This window comes from Atractosteus spatula, chromosome 14 (genome assembly GCF_055471065.1).
Source record: "Atractosteus spatula isolate fAtrSpa1 chromosome 14, fAtrSpa1.hap1, whole genome shotgun sequence".
NCBI lineage: Eukaryota > Metazoa > Chordata > Actinopteri > Semionotiformes > Lepisosteidae > Atractosteus > Atractosteus spatula.
In genome coordinates, this window is record NC_142719.1 from 33,903,233 (window position 1) to 33,927,604 (window position 24,372).

General features: G+C 35.8%; 1 protein-coding gene across 1 annotated transcript; it reads right to left on the reverse strand.

Moving 5' to 3' along the window:
• Positions 1-2,653: 2,653 nt before the first annotated feature.
• On the reverse strand, positions 2,654-22,925 carry rgs14b (regulator of G protein signaling 14b). Its single transcript, XM_088933312.1, has 15 exons — positions 22,809-22,925; positions 14,026-14,047; positions 11,989-12,158; positions 10,867-10,959; positions 10,491-10,634; positions 9,896-10,075; positions 8,854-8,995; positions 8,195-8,301; positions 7,413-7,616; positions 6,688-6,761; positions 6,072-6,198; positions 5,742-5,823; positions 5,189-5,247; positions 4,988-5,099; positions 2,654-3,712 (listed from the first exon to the last, which is right to left on the reverse strand). The coding sequence occupies exons 1-15, from the start codon at positions 22,851-22,853 to the stop codon at positions 3,285-3,287; spliced, it is 1,989 nt and encodes a 662-aa protein (XP_088789438.1). The 5' UTR covers positions 22,854-22,925; the 3' UTR covers positions 2,654-3,284.
• Positions 22,926-24,372: the final 1,447 nt, after the last annotated feature.

The following is a 24,372-nucleotide window of genomic DNA, read 5'->3' on the forward strand; positions in this document are numbered from 1 at the left end:
ACTTGCAATAAACACTGAATCATAATGTCGTAACATTTATATTATTTCTAAAATTATGAATCTTCTAACAGTCAGGTAGACATGCTTTTTGATTGATTCTCAGTAATCCCTAGCAAAAAAAGGCAGCTTTGTAGATGTTAAATGAGCTACGTAACCCTTTTTTCTTAGTTCATTACCCATGAAAAAGCACTGAAAATGAGATCATTGCACACTGTGCAATGGTACAGTATGCTAGCCAGCCATTGCAAGTTACATACAATTACATAACTATGGCATGTGGGTATTTTATCTAAACTCACTTGCCCTAGTGCAAAGAAGAATGGTCTAGACTGTGAAGTGGAGAAAAATGCAATCAAATAACAGATCAACCCTTCTAATTACTGACAACATCATTTGAGCAGTTTTAATCTGATACAGAACTTCAATGAAAACTACAAACTGTTTTTCATCCCAGGGGACATAGATGCATTAATTCTTAATGTTTCACTAAAGAATTTATGAGCACTTAAAGGTAAAACCTAAAAGGGGGAAGAAATCAATTATCACTCTTCTTGATATTTATTATGCAGGAACTGAATCTTCTGTAGCTTGTCTAGTGAGTGCCAAAAACAATGCTTAATCCTTGTCCTGCTTGGAGATTGTTTTTGATTAAACTTTTGAAACAGAGAGACTGCAAGATCTTCTTCATTGATTTTTTTATATGTGTATCATGTACGGTGGCAAACATTTTGAGGTCTGCATTTACTCTAAATGGCAATCGTTTGCCCAACTTGAAAGGTGATTTTAGAAAAAAAAATACCTTTAGCTAGGTTCCAGAGCTCAATATGACCTACTCCAATCAAAACCAGTAATTTGAGGGAATATGAGAGTTCAGCTCTCCCTTGTGATATTACTGTGTTGTAGAGAGAGCAACTGACAGGGAAACAACTGTGTTCATCCAATTTCTCTGAACACAGAAATTGCCTCAGACTCAGAAGTACAACAACTGTCAGTGCATTAATGGTGTGATTCCAGCTCTTTGCTCCAGGCATCAAACATCTCCCAGAGCTCACTAAATGTAGAAAACAAACCCCTGCTGTTTTGGAGACACTTATTGCCAGACTCACCTAGGGGTGTCTAGACTTAAAATTGTCAGTGAAAACAATCAAGGTTAAAGTCAATATGTTGCCACCCCCACATAAATAAAAACATTGGCATCTTGCCTTCACTTAACAATTTAAAGGGAAGTTGATTTCAGTACTGTATATAGAGTATATAGTATATATACCCCCTCTCTCCCAGCCTTTGTTCTCCAGCTACATTACCTTTGCCTACTGCCTTGCCTCTCTCACACAGGCCGAAACGTTGTGTTCTCTTTCTTCTTTTTTTCAGCATGGAATAAACCTATTACTTGTTCCTGTACTGTATATAGAGGCATTTCATACTCCAAATCCTGTCCAATGCAAATAGAACCAGAAGTAAACTGGGTGATTTCAAACCAGTAGACTTCGGTTTCCTTTGTCACATTTAAATTACATTAAAATCTAGTTCTTTGTATTTTAATCTACAATGATCTTTATATTTTAAGAGCCATGAACATTTTTAAGCACACATGAAACGCAAGAAATAATTTAGGTATGGTTAACATTTTTCATACCCACATCCAGTAGTGTCTGACAGCTTGGCAGACAGCGACAGGTTTTTGAAAAATCATTTCCTGATGATGCTAAAACTGTTATGCATTATTTAGTGTGGCTATGTTAACACCTCTCACACCTTTGCAAGGAATGAGATTAAGACGAAAAATTGAAAGCTAAAAAGGCACCTGTGATGAGCAAATACACTTTGGTTGGGGATATCGAATTTTAAAATTAAATTAAAATGTCAGTTGTGTGACAGAAGGCCAATGTTTTAAATACAAAACACATACTGTATTTTACCAGTCAGGCCCTAGAGAACGAAGGTAAACTGAATTCTTCACATTTCAACTATTGACATTGAAAGTTACAAACTCCATGAAGATAACACCCCAGGAACTGAACCCAAGGTCCCCATTACTGTAAGGCAGCAATGGTAACCATTGCAAAACCATGACACCTAGATCAGCTTTCTTAAATGAAAACTAGGAAATGCTTAATGCATGATTAACTTGCTACAGCAACATTCCAAAGTGAAAAATCAGAGGCCTCCAGCAGTTACTTTCCATTTCATATTCAATTTATTCTGTACTATAACATGGACAAAGCAGTTTGGAATAATTATTTTTGGTCTGTATGCATTCCAAATGAATACATATTAAGCTGGTAAAGAATTATTAACATCATAACAAAGAATAAGGAAGTCAAAAGCAAAGAAATATAATTACACATACCCATATACAAACTAAAAACAATGTGAAAAGGGGAAAAAAAATAAATTAAAATATAGGAGTGCAAAATACCTAGACAAAATAAATAACAATAACTTACCCTTAAAGTTTTTCATTCAATAATCCACAAATTTCAGTGTTGGGATAAAACTTTTTCAAAAATGTTGAAAAATACATGACCGATTACTGCTCTGCTGTAGCACAATATAAACAGTCTTTCTCAACAAGGTGCCTCACTGGTGCTAAGAGAATCAAAAGTGCAATTCTAAAAGTGGAAAAAATCAGACAGCTGAAAGGGAAAGCAAGGCCATTTGAGAGATTTTCTTTTTATTGGATGCATCTAATACTTTTTACTAACAGCCGAAAACCACAACATTTTACAAGAACTACTGAACAGTGCAAAAAGTGCATGGACAATTGTTTCTACTTTAAAATGTGCAAAATGGAAAAACAAAGTATAAGTTAAATTAGAAAAGGCACAAAGGTGTAGATCTTCCTTATTAGCATTTTTTGTATGTTATTATACAACTCATTCTTCCAATCTACAGTATCCGAAGCCTGCATAAGTTTAATCACCATTTAAAATAAGTTAAAGCAGACAACTATACTACAATATATATATACAATTAGAGGGAAAAGGTTTTTGAAAGCTTGAAATGTAGTTTCTCTTTCTAGTCCAAATACACAAAAATAATCCCAATAAACCATCTGACCCCTCCGCTTCACACACATTACCTTAAAGTCTATAGTGCACAGTATAACTCAGATAACAGAAAGAACACTGCTCTTTTACTGAACCACTTTCAGCTCACTTTATCTACAGTTTGCAGTGAGAAAAGCGGAACTCTTCCAACTTGAAAAAGGACTTCTCACAAAAACAGTGAGGGGAAAATGCAAAACCCATTTGGTAAGTAGAAAATTTGTTGCTGCCAGGAAATCATACTGTTGTTTCGCGACTGGAGTCTGTGTGCACAATGGGCATTTTCATCTGCAATGAAGGTGCATTGCTGTCTGTCACTTGGCTGGACTGTTTGGATTGACATTCACTTTGGTCTGAGTCATTAGTTAGTCCTGTATCACTGTCCTCTGAACTCACTGGCTTGTTGGATTCTGGAAGTGTGGTGGTGCTTGCAGGCTGCTTCTCGATATCCTGTCCACCACTGTCCAATTGGGCCAGGGGAGGGGAAGGGTTGGACGCAAGCTGACTTTCTTTCAGCTTCTCACGTTTGTCCTCATCTTCCTCGCTTTCTTCCTCCCTCAGAGGCTGCTGCAAGAAGTGGGGAATTACCAGGTTCTCTTTACACAGGAGGCCTCGTTGGTCATTCACTCTGGAGTTCTGCACTTTGGAGAGAAGATCGATCAGCCCTTTGGAGGAAAGGGAAGCAGCTTTTAATGCATAATCTAAAAAAAGACTTTCAACCACAATATGATGTATAACTATTGGAAAGCAGCATGTTCATCCTACAGGTGTCCCTGTGAGATTTATGGAGGACTGTACCATTTTCCACACAATTAGGACTGCAGGTCCAATGTCTCAATTTTCAGTTTGAACAACAATATTCCAACTTGCTTTCTTTTATATCTATGCAATTCAGTATACAGTATTATTATATGTGATACTACATTTTCATTTCCAACAGTCCGGATGTCTGGAGTAAAAAAAAATCAGTTTTGAATTTTGTGATCCTTTGACATGATTATAAATAAAAGGCAAAAACACAAACACTGAATTCACTTAACCACTTACAAATGTCTCTAGCTTGCCCAACATGGAGCAATAAACATATTTTTTTTATTTTGTTGAAGTGGTTTCTTCATAAAAGGAACTTTTTTAAATGCATTCAAAGTGTTTTCATAGGGTGCTTTTTCTATTAAGGCCTCATACCTCATGAACCACAATACATAGAACCAAATGTATCAAAGTCTTTGTAATAGAGTGCCACTGGGACAAAAGAACACAAAGTATCTTACCCCTAGAAAACATTCCAGCTCATATTGTTGGGTAAGTTACCATTTAGTTTGGGGTATTTCAAAATAACAGTATGGCTTCATTTGAATATTTCTGATTTTCTTTATATTGTTTTCATGAAATACATTAAGACTCAAAGACAATTTAATTCCAATACCTGTCATGGAGAGATAATTGTGTGATAATGTGCAGAAAATGTGGCTGGAAACCACAAAAATGTTTAACCATTTTATACCTCCCACCACCTCCTCAGTAATCTGACAAAATATTGGGTCTTTGTCAGTTGTCTGTACCCTGCAGAGGTGTGTGAGGGGTCAAAGGTTATAAAGCCTTGGTGACATTAATCTTAAAATAAGGACAGCTTTTTCTGGGCAGAAAGATGATATCTTAGGTTGGATTTACAGTACACACTAGTCCCCCTTCTGATGAAAATATCCCATCCTTACATTATCACTGAAAAAAAATATTTTAAAGCTGATGATAATAGGTTCATAGACATTCCCTGATGAACAAAAGAAGTTTCACTGTGTATTTCTGGGATTTCTGACATGTGAAATCTGTTTTGTATGTTAAAGGTTGATCAACAAATATCTGTCACTAAAATCCCACATCAGTTTATTGCCCCGCTTAGATCCTTTAGACTATGTTTTAAAACCTGAAAAATTCAATACCATCCATGTCGTATGTTCTCCTCTGCATGGGGTTTCTCACTCTGGAGTTTGTTCTGGTTTGGTTTCTTCCAGTGTAGGGAGTCTCACTCCTTTCTTCTTGTATTGAACTTTCCTATTAAAAATGAAATCAGTATGAGAATTAACATAATGAGCGCATATTTTAATTCTTTTTCAAAGTATGTAGTGACACACAGTACTTACAATCACTTGAATCTCTGGAGGGGAGATAGGTGTTTTTGTGTTGCTATTCTGTTCTTTACCTGAGAAAATAAGAAATAAAAGTTTGACCTTAATATCTTATTTGATTTGGTCTGGTACACAAATACAGCTTAGTCCAGTTGTGTTTTAAAAATAAATAAAAATATATAGTATTTTTCCACCATAGTATCTTATATTGTTGTTTTAAAATGATTTACGTACACAAAAAGCAAAAAAAACATTCATTTTCCCTGTGGCTTGACCACACTCTAAACAAGTTCTAAAAGCACATATAAACATAAAAACCTATAAGGTACTTAATCTCTATCATGATATACATAATCCATTGTACTGTAAGTGGTATGTTAAAAGAAAATCCCATTTCTACACCAGTCATATATATCTTAATATTTGATCTAATAGGAAGCATATACTGTACATTCATTCTGGTATTAAAACTTCAGACATTAAACATTAAAACTTAATATTTATTTCTCAGTGAATGAATTTAAGGAATTTTAAAAAATGCATGAAAAAATAAAATGTGTGTTTCTACCTTTTATTCTGTCCAGAAGTACTTTCTTTTTGGATAATGACATGACAGGTATGCTCATGTTTAAAGGCTCCTGGCTTCCACTCTGAAAAACAACATTTAGATTCAAGGACACTTTCACTAACACAAGTCAGAGCAATTTCTTCATCTCTGGGGGAAATGATAAGATATCTTCAAAAAAGCAAAGTGTTTATTACCTCCACAGTTATACATACAGAATATATATACACACCTCTTGGGAAAAGCAGTTTTGTCTTTTTGACAAGCCAGAACTACTGTTAATAAACAGTTAAGCTCATTCCAGTTACTGCATGTTTCCAATGCAGTACTTACAATAGTAGCCACCACCTCTTCGGGTCTGAGTTCATTTTTCCTCAGGACAGGGGCGAGAGCTTCAGAGAGAACCTTGCTGGATTTCGCAACAATTCCTACAGTTTTACCAAGAAACACCACCTCCAATCTATATGAAATAAAAGAGAGTTTAATGGAAATAAACATCAGTCCTTACTACAGCAATATTACGGTGCCAGTTGAGTAACTACTCACTGAATGGTGAAGTACTGTGTAATTAGCTTGCAATTAAATTAAACTATAACAAAAGGGGGCACATAGTGTACATCCAGTACATCTACAGTAGCTGTAAAGATTGAAAATAAAGGAAGCCCAAGTCTAACATTATGAAAAAACAATGATGCATTGTAGCAAAACGAACATTGGTTTCCCAATTTTGAATCATTTGCAGAAGAAAAGCATAATTAAAAAGCAAATAATATAAAGATGATATTGTATACCGTGCTACTACAAAGTACTTTTACTGCAGGAGTTATCTTATAGTTTTAAGCATTAAAAGTCAATATAATTATTAACAGGGGAAAAAAGGTATGATACCAAAAAAAGTAATATAGTTGATTGAGTACCACTGATTAACAGGTGCACCAAAACCACTCACGTAAATGTTATCATGGTCTCCAGAAGGACCTGTTGATCTGTTAGGACAAGGCTTTCCTGGTCAAGAGAAAGAGGCTGTTGGGAAGAGGAGAGATGAGAGTTTCTGTCAAACAGTGGCACAAAAAAGGCAGGTACATGATTGATGATGATAGATGGGGATTCTCTAATAGTTTTTTTATGCCCATCCAATCTGGAATTGCTAATTGCAGATTAGCTTATTGTGTCTCTACATCCAGCAACAATTCCTGTACCCACGTGAGCAGAATGAGGTAGGGCAGACAGGCTTGTCCTGTGACACACTGAAAGCTACATCTCGCCTTTGTTTGTTTGTACTGACTGGAGAATACACTCCTTGGTTCTGGCCATTGGCCAACTTATCCCAGTCCTACCCCCGTTAACCCCTTGCCAATTAACACCATCGTTTGGTGGAAAGATTCTAACCACACCGGGAAAAGAATCTTCCATATGAAGATGAGATGAATGTTGATGACTTAAACTAGATGTACGTTATAATAGATGATTTAATAAGATTGCTCAAAGTTTCTAATCAGGCTATAAGAATAAAATAATCATGTAATGAAAAATATAAAAATAAAATACAAATAATTTAATAGGTGTTACAACATGTTCAAAAGCTTTTAAGGTTTCGTAAGTTCAGGTCTTAGTGGAGTAACAGCTCAGTTATATCAACGTTTTGTTGCAACTTCACAAGGCACTGAGACCCACTTTATCATTCCCCTTTAAGTAGATTTTGACGTCTTTTAGCAGGATTCCCCTCTTCTCGCAGATCCCAGAAAGCATGTCTCGTATGGTGAGGTCAGCGCGCACGGGGGCGAGGGAAGCTGTCCCATCAGGCAGGTAGACACAGCAGTACTTCACAGCACGGCTTTCTTTATCTTGGTCAGTAACACGAGGACAGGAGCTTCCATTCTGTCACGACAAGAGTGAGAGATTCAAGACAAACAATCTAATTTAAAAAAATAACACAGAAGTAAAACAGCTTATACTTTGTTCGGTGAGATGCTGTGGCTTTAGTGACCGAGTTTCCGGGAATATATTTATTGAATGACAAAGCATGAGTATCTTGTTATAGGCATTTCAATACATACTTTTTTTGCCTGGTGTTGATGACATAAACAGATAGATCTGATAAAGCATATTCCGCATCAATAAAAAAGGGAAGTGTTCTTTGTGAACTATTAAAAAGCACTTCCTTTCTGTAATCAACAGTCACTTTAGACACACGCTGATTAATCTGTTTAGGAAGAAGGGTTTTATTGTTTATTGTTATCATCGTTTCTACATTATTAACATTGCTGCATTGCTGCATTTTACCTATTAATAAAGGTATGAAAACATCTAAGTTTTATGTAGTAAATTATAAAGCACCCTAGTTTTGTTTGGCATGTTTAGATTACAAGTCACAAAGTGGAAGCCATGTTGTTTCTGGATATTTGAAGTTTTAAACAACATGAAAGAGGCATTAAGACAGTGAGCACATACTGTACCTCTCCTTTATTGCAGAAAGACCCCAGTTCCACACTGGTGGATGAGGTGACAGAGCTCTGGGACTCACGGCGGGAAACTGATATTGATCGCTGGTCAGACAGCTCTGCTGTTGAAACATGTTTATAATAATTTAGAGGAAACTGAGGCTTGGTTACAGAGGTGTTGTGAGAAAGAGACAGGCTAAGTGAGTTTCAGAAACAGCAGTGTGACATTTTAGCAGTAAAAGCCCATTAGGTAAACTGGTTCTTTTAGCTTAACAGCTTGCCCTCAACAACAAAGTTTCAAAATGAACCTGTTAAATAAATTGAAACTTAGGAATTTAGGTTAAAGGAGTTATCTAAGATTTGGCCATTCCCACAATCCAGGTCATTCAGAATGTTCCAAAATGTTGAAAATGTTCCAAAAGCACAAATGTTAATGCAAGTCAAACCTGGAGTAAAACAGTAAAATGCATAATGTATATTCTACATTTAAAGAAATTTTGTGATTTCAGTTGAATAAATCAGAATCCCGTCATTTCTTGATAGAACTTGGTTTGTCCTTACATTGGATTGTGATGATAAGCTGTCTTAAGCCTTCAAACAAAATCCAATGCCTTTTTTAATTATTAATTTGGAATTGTATTTAGCATCATTTTTTATCTTGCTAATAACCATACCTCCCCATGAGCCTCTCATCTCACGACGCTTGTCCCTCTTTGATTTGTCCTGACTGGGCCGGCCATCCAATGTAGCTCTCTTTCTCTCTGAGCTGTCCTCCACATCAAAAGGTAAGGACTTTCCAGCCTTCAGCTTCTTCTTCTGAAAAACACCATATCTGAGGCATTTAGTTCTAAACTAAATACCGTCAAAGACTACCTCTGTTTAAAACAGCAATCCATACATTACAATTTGAAATGAAGTAAAAATGTGATTTAAAAAAATCTTCTTGGTGTTTCATAAATTTAGTCAGTGATAGAATAAAGTCTGTTGGGAACTATCTGGTACTCCTCTGTTAGACCCTGCCTTGCCATTATTACTCAGAAACAAAATCTCCCTGGTATTAGACACTGAGTTTAATCATAAAAAGCACCACAGTGTGGTTTGCATTCAATATAAGTGAATTTAGACTGAAAAGAAACATAAGGCTTCTTTTAAAAGCTGTCTAGATTTTGGATCTTTTGTCAGAAAAAATAAAGTGTAAGATAATTAATTTACTCTACATCACATGATTTTGTATGCTCTTTAGCAATTAATTTATAAATTATATTACTAATTTTTCTCCCTCTCAGTTGAAGAATTCTTGAACTTCAGTAACACTTTTGCTTGAATGAGGCGAAGAAACATCTTCATAGCTATTAGAGTAACACAAAATAACACACCACACATAATCCTCAATCAAAAGCAATTTATCCAAATGACATGGGATGCAATTATTTGTAAAGATATAATAAGACATTAATACAGCTGAAAGCTAAATCTAGGTAGAGAAAAGTGAAAATTATGTGAAGTAACTGTGAGCTGACAAAGACTTTCTACTGATCCATTCAGTAACAGAGGTCCTGGTGTGTTTACGTGAAGTTTTATTTTGCCATGTGGCTTTTATAGATGTTGTTTTACAGTATCGTGTGGGGGAGTGTTTCTGAAGGTGTCATGACAGTGTTTTTTAGCTTCATTAGAGAAAAGTGTTACCAGATTCAGATGCGAGTGCAAATGTTTTACCTTTTTGGAGTCAGTCAAAGAGGGACTATCATTGATCATGCTCTTCCTAGAACCTGGGCTCTTGGAACCAGGACAAAGGTCAGGCAAGGGCTGTCCTGCCACATTGGCCAGCATACATTTCTGGTAGAGCTGGGACCTAACAAAGCGGGTATAGCTGTCAAATTTCATCAGCTTGAATATCTGCATCAGAGAGGAGGGGAAAGCGAAATGAAAAGTAAATACATTGCTGGTCAACGAGTGTATATTTGGGAATATTATTTTGTAAATATAAATTACATTAATGTGCCAATCAATTCACCTGTTCAGTTATAAAATAGGAATGACCACATGGCATAAACGAACACTAAAGCAAAAGATATGCTAAAGATATATGAATATAGACTGGACTAAACTGAAATCTTTTGCAATCACAGGTAATAAAAGTGTCTTCAGTCTGCAATACATAGGGTTGAAACGTTTTTTCTGATCACTTTTAGAAACTATACTATAAAATTTTAATGATTATGCATTATACATCAGATCAGATGCAACAGACATGTTCTCAGCAGACTTGACCAGCATTCCATAACAAACGCAATTGGCCTTGGTGTACTACCTGCTGTTGGGCTTTCTGGAACATGTCCGGTGTGGGGTTGTCCAGCAGGCTCTCCTCTATCCTGGCTGTGTCATCAATGTTAATGGCATGTAGCGCGTTGCTTGATAGGTAGTTGACATAGATCTCTCTGGCCTCACGTAACAGCTGTACAGTCAAAATGATTAGTCTTGGAATAGGACTAAAGAGTCCTTCTTTTGAATCCCAATTTATTCAAAAGCAAATATTGAATCTTCATGATTGTTAATGGTTCTAGTCTTGGGCTTGTTGCCCAAGATAGATAATAATTTCAGTGCAGAATTCAGGATAGAAATACATAGAGTATCTAGCACTACATATCTGTGTTTTGAAAAAAGTAAAACGTGTGAGTCTACAGTACCTCATCTTTCTGACTGGGAGGAATCTGCCTGAACTTCTCGCAAGCCTGCCAGAATAGGATATTCTCTGCGCTGACTTCTGATTTCAGAAAAGCCTGCAATATACAAAAAAGCAAAGCTCATGTTACACCAGTACAACTATTGTGGAATTGTGGAATTTATTGAACATAAGAAAAAGCCACAGCCAAAAGATGTGCTCAGGAGATAATATTTCAGCTCTCCTATGTATATATATCTCACCCCCTAAGTGCCTCCTTTTCTATTCTTTCTTGTACTCTTTCCATCCCATCTTCACCCTTACAGCAGCTCCCTGGCTCATTCCTCGTTAAGAGAGAGGAAGGGTCCTGACAACCTCATCCCCACAGGGAGGCCGCCCTTCCCTCCACCACATGAGTTATGCCAGATTAACTTTTAATACTTTTCAGACATTCCATATGTTTAATCTCCTTGTTGTATTGAGATTTGGATAAACTACTGAAGTGATATAATTCTTTACAGACATACCAGCCTCCTCTCCAACTGCTGTAAATTTATTTATGGAGCAGGTTAAATTTTAATCAGAAATTACTGATATTGGGGTTGTTTTAATGGCTGCAAAACAATACCTTCACGGGTTTTCAGACCGAAGTTGAACAAAGAGGATGAGGAAATGTAAAACAAAACATTTCAACATGTATAAAGTTCAATTTTTGTTCATTCATAATAGTATTCTGTAATACACAAGTCACAGCATACTGTAGAATGGATGAATGAATAATAGCTACTAGACACAATCCACATTTTAATTACTTAATCACATCATCCTTAAGTTTTCATGTATTTAATCTAAGTATAATCTACTTAGAATCTGTGAAAAACTATTCCAAATGAGGTAACAAAGGTAGCCTCACAACAGTAACAATCTAGTCTATAAACTAGTCACATTTTTAAGTAAACCCTCTACTCTCAAAAGTATCTCTAAAACCTGTGTAATTTGCTTTTAACTAGAGATTTCTAGCCTCTAATGATCAAATAAGATGATTTTCATAATCTTTGGTAGTGAAAAAAAAGCATTAAATACCAGTAACCAACCTACTAATTTCAGCATTAATCTTACTGCTTGTGGGCTTATGTCGGAGCCTTACCGTGAAATAGCGGACACCTGTGGGGTCCTCCAGGAGCCTCTCGAATGAGACTGCCCAGCTGGCCACAGACTTTTCCACACGACGGCTGCCACTCTGGACACTGGGCAAGCTGGTGTTGCTATTCAGGCTGTGAGTGCTGCCGTGCCCATCTCCCTCGGTGACATTCAATTCTAAATGATGACAAAGAGCTGCTCATCATGCAGATCCAAATACTGAACTCTGCTACTGCACGAATCCCACATCCTGCTGGCTTGCAGTTTGTTTTAATATTTCCTAGTTTCAAGACAAGTTCTGGATAATTAGCAGAATTCCCAAAATCATCAGGAACAAAAAATTTCTCCTGAAAGATCTAAAAACTGCTCTAGTCTTGGGTTTGTTGCCCAAAAGAGATAATAGTAAGCGATCTAAATAATTGATTCTATAATCAAAGCCTTTCATTGTTCATTCATGACGGTCACAACTCTTGTCAATTTAAGCAGATCCAGCGACATGCCCCTCCACCCCTTCAGGAAAAAGAAACCAAGTGAAACATGAACGTTTTGAGCACAAACTTTCCTCAGACTCACCAGGATCTCTTTGAAATTTGTAAAATCCACAACCATTTGAGAACAAGGATAAAAATGCAGCAGAGCAGAACATCTCTGATAATAGGGACAAACACCGATGCACAACTACTTTCCTCTTTACATTAAAAACCAAAATGCTTAGAACAGGAAGTTATTTCAAATTAGGGGAAGCTTAATTTACCAAACAGGTGACACCTGAGGATAGCCTAAACCTGAAATAATATATGCATTATTTCTTATTTTATATAAATATGTTCATTAAAGATATTCTAAATGACCTCATAGACTTATGTAAAAGCATAAACAGAGCAAAGAAACTACACATGACCACTACATCAATGTGTAAAATTCCTAAACACATATTTTGATTGTGATTGGTGTGACAGCTCCAGAGGTTTGGTCTCCCATTGTGCACAGCTTTGTACAAGATACATACAGAGATGTCGTTTTTGTCAGAGCATAAGTTCCTGACGAAAACAGATTTTAAATGTAAGCGTGGCCATGGCCATTTAAGGCCTTGAAAGTTAAAATCATGTTATAATAAACATGAAATCCAACAGATAGCTAGTGAAGAAGTTTTGAAACTTTAGATATCTAATCATATTTTCTTGACCTTGTTAGAAACTGTACAGCACTGTTTTGAATATACTGCAGGCCCTGCAGGAGCATACTAGAAACGCTCGAAAACAGAGTCTTTATGAGATAAAAGCATACATAAGGCATTAAAACAAACCGGGTCTGAAACAGAACATGTTTCAGAGATTTAAGAAAAATACACTAATTCAGACTTTTAAAGGGCAGTTACCAAAAAAGAGGTTAGGGATAATAAACATAAGAAATAAGTGCATATACAGTATACCTTGTCGCTATGTTGGAAGTGTGTTGTAAAACGAATTTCCCCAAAAGGGACAATATAGCATGAATTGAATTGAATATTCACCCAGCAGTAATTTAATTTTGAGGAAATTATAACAGAATTCTTAGAACACACAATACCAACAATGGCTAACCTTTGTTTAAGGTAATAGCAAAACATCCATCCATTCATTTCATAACCACTTTATCCAGTTCAGGGTTGCATGGGAGCCAGAGTCTATCACGATAAGCAAGGGGGACAAGGCAGGATACACACTGGATGGGACACCAGTCCATCACAAGGCACACACACACACAGGGCACACCTAGGACCAATAGTCCCAGAAGCCAATTAAACTACTGGCATTTTTTCTGGACTCTGGGTGGAAACCGAGGAGCCCCATGCGAAGATGGGAAGAACATACTAACTCTACTGAGACTGAACCTGGGGCCCCAGCATTGTAAGGCAGTAATGCTGACTGACCACTGAACCACCGTGCTGCCCAATTTAATTTATGTTACAGCATAATAAAATATGCCATTAATGCTGGGCCACAGTTTGGAAAAGACGAACTTGTCTTTATTCTTCCAATGTAGAAAGTGCTTTATAGCTTACCTCCATCCGACACTGCCAGTGTCTGCAAAATGAAAAGAGTGGAGCAATTAGTCAAATACAAGTAAATTTTCTATGAACATAAAAACCCAGAACTAAATCCAAATTCTAAAACTGTGATGAATAGTACAGAGAGTAACTTCAAAAACATTCTTCTTAATCTAAATCAGAAAGGACTGTAATAGCAGTGGAATACTGCATGATTTTAAATGACCTGAGGAACTTGACTTCATCTCATATTTAATGACTTTAGACACATATAAAACTTGACTTTTTACTTAAAATGCAGTACAAAAGATATGTTCAAGTTTGTTCTATGTTTTACACAGAGACAACACAGGTTCCAGTGTTCGGGCATCAGACTGTTCAAAGGTGTTTAAAACAATATTACCATGGCAACACAATATGAAATTACAGATATTTTTTACTGTATATAGTGCTTTTCAAGGTGCAAGGCATTTCACACAAAGTTCAAATGCAGACACAGTTACAACATTTAAAAAATATGCACTGTATATTAAAAGATTAAATTTTCAGATTATGAAGATAAAAAGTACATTAAACACTTGCAAATGTTAAAAAATGCATAACCCTATAAAATTATAACCTATATAAAATTTTTATAAGAGCTATAAAAAGCCATAGAAAATCAGAAAGTTAGCAATAAAAAGGAGCTACATAAAAGAACCAGAGCCAGAGAACTCTATAATCCAGAGACCCTACAAAAAAAAACTTCTCTTTTCCTCCTAAAGTCTTCTTTTAGTTTTTAGTGGCAGAACCCTCTCCATTTGATTCTCCATGGGTTCCATCTCATTGTCCTCAGGTTCACCATGACTTTTTCTGAGGGGGAAGTAAGGTTGCTAGGAGATGTGATTGTGGCTGCGGCAGCAATGGGTCAAATGACGTATTTGTTGACAGGGTGGTAATAAATATCAACTTAAAGTTGTGTGAAGCCTTAAAAAAAATGAACGAGAAAACTGGTGGTGGAAGTTCGCAATAAATACGAAAAGAAAATATCTTTAATTAAGAACTTGCTTGTTTCTGACACAGACCTCTTGGTTTGTCTCATTTTCTGCATCAGCCTGTATAATAAACTCCAGGGTGTGAATGTCAGTTCAGCTTACGCTATGAAGTTGTTTCATAGCTTCACAACAGCAACCTGAACAAAAAATCAAATCAAAATTTTGACCCCAGTATAAAAAGATAAGGAGTTGCCAGGAGAGACGAGTTACACATTATAACAGTTGCCTTACACAACCGTAGGGATAAAGCTAACTCTAAAACACTGTTCACGAGGTAGGGCAGCCCTGGGGGCTATTTACCTCCAGAAAAAAAATGTGTGTGAAAAACCCCTTTTTGGAGCACACAGACTAAACTAAAGCACACTGATTGTGATAGCTAGACAGCTATGAGATTGACTTTGGTGCCATTCCACTTAATACATTTAGCACTGGATAAAGAGAGCAAAGTTGTTTATTTTTCATTGTTGGCACTATTTTTTTAATGATAAAACATATTTTGTAAACATTTATAGTTAGACTCAGAACTTAAAATAGAGTCAAGAATAATGCCCAGATTTCTCACTTCATGTATCATTAAGTGTCATTTGGCATTAAGTGACACCAGCGACTATTTCACAAGTCCAGTTGTTGTTGACAACATACAATCAGGTTTTCCGGCTCCTCAGAATTTAGTTCTAAAATTGCAGCTGCTTGACCAATATTATAGAGGACCTCAAGTAGAAATGGTTGGAGGAGAGTACAACTAAAGAGGATGGGTGAAGAGGGTATACAGTATGTGGGATGGGGAATGGTAGTTCTTATATCTCTACAGTATTCTACAACTGCATTTTATTGTTTTAAGGAAAATAAAACAAACATTATTTTTCTCAATGGTTATAAAAATTGATAACAACAATCCATTCAAGTGAGGCCGAAGTTATGGTAATGTCAATAGGTTTCACAGATATGTGTAACTACTGTATGTGTCATTGACACAGCAGGGAAATTTAACATCACATTTGTAAATGATATAACCTGATATAACCTTCTACAGTACATGTACCTATAGGGTACATGTACTGTAGAAGGAGAATAAAACTGGACCAAGAATAGACACCTGAGGGACACAACAAGTAATAAAAAAAACTTTTTGGAAAATGGAAAACCAGCTTAATTAGCTACTAGATTCACCCATCACTTAAGACAGTCAATTATTAAAAATGTTTATACTGTATAATCATTTTAACTAGGAAGTACAACATGTTCTTTGAAACTCAGGACAAGTAAGCAGAATTATCAATTTGTAAACGTTCAAAAAAGAAGATAGTGGTGTTGCACAGCTAAAAAGCTAAACATACAGTATACAAACTGTAAAAAGTTACTTGATGGTTTCATAGTGTACAAACTCTGGGTATTGCAATTGTAAGTACCATGCTCAAGTCCCCAGGTGCATGGATAGTGTGAAAAAGCATGTTTTTTCATAACATCAACATTTCAAATTCTACACACACACATACACATGAATTATACAGACATAGATATAAACACCTTCAACTAAATACATGTATGAGAGGAGCTCATTACAGTCTTCTGTGACCTCCTGTAATTTACTTAATAATCCCTATTTGTACTACAATCAAAAACGCTTTAGAGAAAAAAAAAAGTTGTCTAAAGTGAACAGAAGCAGTTTTGTACAAGCTTTGAGAAGACCATGCATTCACGATAACAGTAAACAGAATCAAATATTATCAAATCCTTTCATTTCTCTTGTGCTGTTCTGTCACTGTATTTCTCTGTGTCTTAACAGATATTAATTAAAAAAACTACAAGTGACAGGTTTTAATTCTAGTGTTACTGTCATTGCATGCATTTCACTTCTTATTGGCTAAATTAGCAGAGAAATGGGTTATTTGTTACAGTGAAGATTTGTGTTGTATAAAATGGATGCTGGGTGGCATGGTGGCTAGTGTTTAGCATCACTGCCGTGCTGCACTGAGACCCTGGGTTCATCTCCTGGAGTGCTTTCTGTGACGAGTTTGCGTATTCTCCCTGTGTTTGCGTGGGGTTCCTGCAGATGATCTGGTTTACTTCCACAGTCCAAAGACATGCTGATAGGTTTATTAGCTTCAGGGAAAATTGGCCCTGGTGTGAATATGTGCATGTTTGTGCCTGTGTGTCTGTCCTGCAATGAGCTGGTGTCCCATGAGCGTTTCCCCGGCTAGACTGCAGGACACTGTAACTCTGAACTGGATAAGCAGTTATTGAAAGTGATGATGTGGTGAAGGTTAATGTGGACTGTGTAAACAAGAAGCAAATAGACAGAGCAAAGAAACAAAAAGTTTGTCTGCTGTCTGTAAACTTGACAGTATTATGGCTGCCTGTTGAAAGTTCATTTCTAGCTGAAGAATTTAGCTGTGTCCTTCACAACTTTCTTCAAAAGAAATACTGTACCAATGCCTTAATCTTCAAAGAGGTTTTGATGGTTAAAAAATGTAAAACCTATAAAAGCATTAATGCAATTGTTCCTAGTTTTGGCTATCAAGTAATTCTTTTGTTCAACATACAGTAAGCTGCTACACAAAATCATTATTTGGTATACTGTATATGTGTATGTTATATATATACTGTATATGTTATTGCATTGTCTCAAGGTAACTACTGTAAGTGCAGTCATACAACAAAAGAAAATATCAAAATAGCTTTCATTTTCTAGATTGCAATGAAGCAAGACTGTTTTCAAACAGGATATGGGTGTGTTTCTTGCTGTGTTTGCTTTTCAATCAGCTCATATTTGTAAAAAAAAAACTAACCCCAAACCTCTGCAAATCTGCGCACTAAGTTTATATTACACTATTTAAAGTGATCACATCTCTCCTTATCTAAAATACTTACAATAGCATTCACTGCTCAAGGTTTTAAAAAAAAGTGAGAAAGCTTTCTAACAACTTGGTGAAATCACATGGGTCAGCCTGCTCTACTAGTGTGGTAATTGTGTAAAGTACCGTACAGCATATCACAACCACGATTGCAAATTTTCTGTTATAATTTTAAAGAAAAAAGGACCATGAATAATAACTGTTTTAATTTAAATGAATCAATTAACTGATTGTTTTAGCAAATAGCTTTCACTTTGCTTCTCACTGAAGAAAAATCATGTCTGTAGGCAATAAAATGCCTAGAAAAACAGGAAGCTAGAAATCTTCCTTCTATTTCTGCATTGTGTATTGCAAAAGCAAAAACAAGTTTATCTCAAAAGGAAAAGAAGATGTTTAGGAGTTCCACCCTGGGGTTAAAATTAGTGTGCTTGACAAAGGCATAGAAAAAACCTTAATGGCGGTCAAAGAATTGGTTGAATATCACCAGCATGAGCAAAAATTCTAAAACGGAACCTCTAAGGCTTGACGCATATTCTGTAGGTGTGGAAGTGGTAATGTGAAACTCGGAAAGGAAATAATGTTACATCCTTTCAAAGGTAATAGCATGTTACTTTAACCTATTTTGAAATACTTTTTTGGATGGGATGAGGTTTAAAACTAAATAAATAAACTAAAAGGATAGCACTATGCAAAGGATATCATTATGCAAACAAATTGTCACCCTGAAAAAAATCTAACTTTGTTTTGTCTTTTTTATGCTGCTGTAGTTCAAGGCCATCCTTTTTACTATTCAGTTTCTAAGAACTATTTTTTTCAGTAGCATTTGGCGATAGCAGCATATTGTCATACTCAAAAAGATGCACAAAAAAACATTGTATTGTTTCAAATGTTGCCAAGGACATTGAAGGCAACTCCTAGGGTTTGGATTAACATGATAATCGTATCTTAAAGGTTAGAGGCATTACGCATGCCTGTTGTGCCTCCTTCAGGGATAGGATTAACATGTTCATTAACACACATAAAGCCTTGTTTCTTCAGCACACGGCATACAAATGTGCTGAAAACATCCTAAACATGCACAAGGACAAAGCTGGATGTCTTGTCGTTCTTTCAGAGCAATTAACTCTTTCTTTTACCAATCAAAACAGTCAAGAATTCACCTTTTTGCTATAAGGAAAACAAATCTGTGCAGTTATTAAATGTCTGTTAATCATTAATGTCTGCTTTTCACAATTTACAGTATATTGGTACAGGAAGACATGGAATAGTATGTTTAATGGAGATCAATCTCTTTACTCTATTCGAACAGTGTAAATCTTTTCTTTCTAAAAGAGCCTTCCATTCAGGAAGGTAATGTTGAAATTGTAGTTATTGCAAAAATATTACTGAGAAATACTGCATCATCACTTTCTGTTATCAGAAATCTGTGATAATGAACCACTAAGTTATGTACTCAGCTCCAAATATAAAATTGAGTATATGGCCCATTAAATTAGACTAGATACTCCAGAAAAGTAGCCATACCTCATAACAATGTAGTACATACAGCACAATCGAATTCTAGGCTGACTAGAAAAGAATCGTGGCTGGGAAAGAAAGCATTGTCAGCCAAGCATAAAGATCAAACATGATAATAGGATCCACATCTTCAATATTGACAAAAAAAAATATTAGGAAATCAGACCACCAAAAGGTTCATTGTCTTTGAATGCCATTTTAAAAATATTTGAAGTTATTAATTTTCTCTTCTTGTAACTATTAAAGAAAAGGCTAGAAAATGCCATTCACTTCAAATTGGATCAATAAAACAATGTGAAAAGATGGAATAATCCTCAGTGGTTAATTATCTGCTTCTGTTGCATTAGTGCAAGCCACCTTTTACTGGCTTGGTAAACTAGTGGGAACTAACACGTTGAGCTAGTTATAAATATTCTGTCATTTTTATTGAGTTAAAAGCCCCTCAGTTTAATGAAAGAGCCGTTAATATTTTACTAGCAGCCAAACTGCCATTTCTCTGTTTCCCCTGCTAGAGCATCATTGATCTAGTACATTTCATGGAGCTTAATTACTTGTACTGTCTTATGAACAAGAAAAAACATGATAATAATCATACATATTAACATATATCACTGTTTAAGTATTAAAAACAAACATGGAAATAACAGAATGAAATTTCAATTTATACAACATACTGTAGCTTTATAAAACACTACCTTAAGTACACAAAGGCAGTGCTGTTAAAATCTTGTGCAATTGCCCCTGTGTAACAAGAAATACCAAATTATAATTAACCGAATTAACTTGTTAGTGTTCAGCATATAATCTATAAGGTAAGTATGCCTAAGAAAAGGTAAGAAAAAGCAGGGAATGTACTGTAGTACACGACTCATATTGCACATGCAATATTTGGAATGGTATATATAGTCAACTTAAAACACACAGAGAACATTCCATGTGTTTCAGAAAGTAAAGCTCTCATTCAGAGTCCTGTAGTTCAGATATCACTGTATCCTGTCTGAGTATGTCATTAACTGACTATGATGTACCTACAGTATGTGCAGGATGAGCTTAAGATGACTAGGCCATCCTTGTCTTGCCACATGACAGTGACCTCTTTTTTAAGTGAAAGATATTCTATTCCTCCAACTGACGATAATTCTGCTGGGTATACACTGGGTCCGGCACTATGGGGACATGGCTGACAGTGCCTATTTTTACTTCTGTGGCTATGCAAGTGAGCTCATCAAGAGCTGGCAATACCAGATGAGAAATTCTTGCTTCCAAATTCAGTCCGAACATTTAGATTAAGGTAAACTTGAGAGAAAAGGATATGAAAACTATGGAGAATTGCAAGATGAGCAGGAGGGCTACAATGAAGAAACTCTGTCCAAAAACATTCTCCTAGCCTCTGACAGACATACAGTATATGAGAGAGATGAATGTTGTCAGTTTGGAAAGTTGAACATTCTACTTTCATTATAGCATAGCAAGCAAATGCAGGTATTGTGTTAAGCCAAAAGAGCCCTGCCCTATGGCTTTTCCATCTTAAGTGGGTGCAACTGCACTAGTCATGGCCTCCCCTATAGGGGCATCCCAAAGCTATAATAATAAACCTGACAACTCATTTCTACACCAAAACCCAGCCCACTGTCTGCTCAAATATAATACAGTGGAGAGCCGTTTCCATTACAGGACCCAGCAGAAAAAAAACCCTGAAAAATAAGTCTATAAAATTCAACGTCTAAATCTTTGTAAAAACCTTCTCACTTCAGAGATGTTCCAACCGTCCTTTCATTATCTGAAAGGTAAGTATTCCTGCTCAGTATTGAGGCAACTCCTGAGATCATCCCAGAACTAAAGGGGAGACGGTAGAACCACACCCTAAGTGAGACTTTTTTTTTCATCTCAGGGCACACAAACAATTGAGACGAAAAATTTGGAGGAGACACTAATTATCCTAACCAGCAATCCCACACAATCCCATAAAATCTGCCACAAACACAGCAAGCACTTGTAAAATCCTCACAGAAGCTACCCCAATGTGGAATCAAACCAAGTATCTGAAAAACGGAAACACAACAGCAGCAGAAGTGAACACACCCCAGAACTGCAGTTAACGGCAAAATTCTAAGAAACCACAAAGAAAAAATAATCTGAATTGTTCTTATTTTGATACAATAAACCACAATAATTCAAACAATTTAATTTTATCATTGATTTTAAATGTGAACTATATCGATAGCTGATTTAGATTTCAACAGACTACATGGTTTAGCAATTCTTCATCTGAAAGTGTTTTTAAGAACAAACAACTAAACACCAGCCATCAGTAATGGTGTAGCAAATCAGATTAACAATGTATTATTGCTAATGTTTTATCTGTAATATAATTCTGAAATATATTTTGCATATATTTTAAAGATTTGCTATACTATGTGCATTATTTGCCCACAATTAGAATGAGCTACCCATGTCATATTGGAATTTCATTCCATCAGGCGTCAGATGTTAGCCAAGACTGTGTCTGGTTAGTCTTTGGATGGGGCACAAGTGAGGAAACTCACTGCTTGATTGCTGGACCACATGGTGCCCTGAACTCTCATAATCATCAACTCTCAGAAACCTCATTGTTAAGCACTTGCAAACCAGATAAACAAAATCCTAGAATAAAATGTATATCTGAGTTTTCATACATCAAGGATGCTGTACTCCTGGAACTCCTGCAGCCCAGAATCCTGGTTTTCAGGTATTTTCCATGAACCAACAATTAAGAGCTAAAGAAAACACATCATTTGACTTTTCAACCAGATAATTAGTTAAATTGTGTAATTACGTTCTGAGGTGAATGAAAACATGAGAACTTACTAATCCTCAAGGACTGGAAACCACCATCGTTGCAGCATTTCTCATGATTGTGTTGTAGTATTTATTTACAATTAAAGATGTCATACAAATGTTTGCAGTTTTATTTAAACCAGCATCATTTTTTTAAACCAACAGGGTCTTTACTCCTACAAAGCTCATCGTTGATAACCCAAGCTCTGGGTTCCTTAAAGGTAACCCAAGCTCTGTGTAGTCCATCTAATGTGTATTTGTACTATAAACATTGTAAAAGGAGCGTATTTACAGCATTAGGTATACCTAATATTAATCTACATTGATTGCACTGTGACAACACAGCACATACACCTATGTATTATATAAAAAATACCTTTATTATACACTTATTTTTAACAAATAAGCCAGAACAATGCCAAATATAATTTCCGTTGAACTCTTCATTGAGATGATTGAATCTAAACTTTATTTATCTTACCAATGTGAATTAAATACATCTTTTCTGGGTTGTTTTTTTTTGCTTTAATATATCTGCATATCTGTATAAAAACAATTGATCCTCAAAACTCACCAAGTGCCCATTTGGAATTCCAAGTTGTTTCATTTTCTTTGACATATCCAAAGTTTAGAACATCCGTCGAATCCGAAATCCCAAACAAGAAAGATGGGTGTGCAAGAAGTGTGTAGAATGATGTGCTTCTTTTTTTTAAGCAGACACTCATTTGACATCCTTATTTTACAGTCACTAACGTTTCCTGTTGCCACAGGAAGTTTTACCATAGCAACAGGCCGCAAAAGGGAAGTGCAGTTTAAGTGAGCTTTTTTTTAAGTTTTTCTCTTTTTTCTTTCCTTAAAGGTCTTTTTTTCTGAAGAGCGGTCATGAAAAGGACTCAATTGGTTGTCATCCATGCTATGTTAAAGTAAATAAAAAACATTACTTCCTGTGCTTCTTTTTCTATTCAATTTTAGGTACACTACCCCCTTTATTAAACAATTGGTGCGCACATAACTTTTAACCTCCAACATATATTCAAACTACATCATCCAGTCAAGGGGGCAACTAAACCTCTGAATACAGCTATTGTCTATGAATTATGCGAAATATTCTGATTTGATGGTCTAGAAAGTCTAAGAACTGTCTGTGATATGGTCTAGTGAAAGACATTTTACAATCTAGTATATATTGTTAATCCCGGCATTTTAAAACCCCATATTAAATCAGTCATGCAAAGTAACAGATTTAATTTTTAATCAGCTAATTAAAACTACTAAGCAAACAAGGCTCTTTGCGGGGAATACTTAAAATCATCTAAACAATTTGTTTCAGAACCCACTTCCTCAAAGTTGAACACATGACAAGGTTGCATGTTTGAGCAAAGTCGTGCCTTCATGATGAGGTACCAAACCATATACTGATAAGTGCAATGTAAGACAATGCACTGTATAGTGTGTGAAAATGTCCTGTTCTGTTGATATTTGAGAATGTGTTTGGGATCTTTGAATAGGTTAAATTCTCACATTTGTGTGACCATTTATCATTGCAAAGGCTTTCTTCTTCTTGCTTTTGACTATACTGCTTTGCTCTTCATTAGTCACTGCCAGAGCAACTGTAAGAAGCCACTATGTAAATGTTTGACCAATAAGACAGAAGACCGATTTATAATTTGATCTATGGCCTGGCATTCTAATTTGTGGAATGTATTTTGGAAACAGGTTTTGGGCCCTTTATAATCCATTTCACATATAACATTTTAAGCATTAAAAATATCTAATTGCATACGTTTTTCAAGTGTCATTTTCACAGCAAACGACCTATATGAAACTGAGAAATAACACCATTAAACACACTGATGTACAGTACAATTCTTAACAAGACTACAATTCATTTATTTACTGTCCTAAAACACCGTCACTAAAGATATAAAGCTGTTAAAATACCTAACACACTTGCTGCATTTCTACATTTCTAAAACGATCTTACTCCTCCTCTGAGTTGAAAAGGCAAAGATCATCTCAATCCCTCAGTTTAAACAAAGAAAAAACAATGACCAGTGAATATCACAGGATATTGCAAATGGACACCTCTAGTTTAAGTGCAAATTGTCAGGTGTTCATCTTGAAACGTTAAAGCACAT

Bases quoted from the DNA above. Each gene is read 5' to 3' on its own strand.
- rgs14b (XM_088933312.1), bottom strand. From the start codon at position 22,853: ATGTCAAAGAAAATGAAACAACTTGGAATTCCAAATGGGCACTTG. The intron at 10,635-10,866 runs GTACTGTAGACT...TTGACTGTACAG, and splicing joins CTCCCAGTCAGAAAGATGAG to CTGTTACGTGAGGCCAGAGA. The intron at 6,199-6,687 runs GTGAGTGGTTTT...TATTTCATATAG, and splicing joins GAGACCATGATAACATTTAC to ATTGGAGGTGGTGTTTCTTG.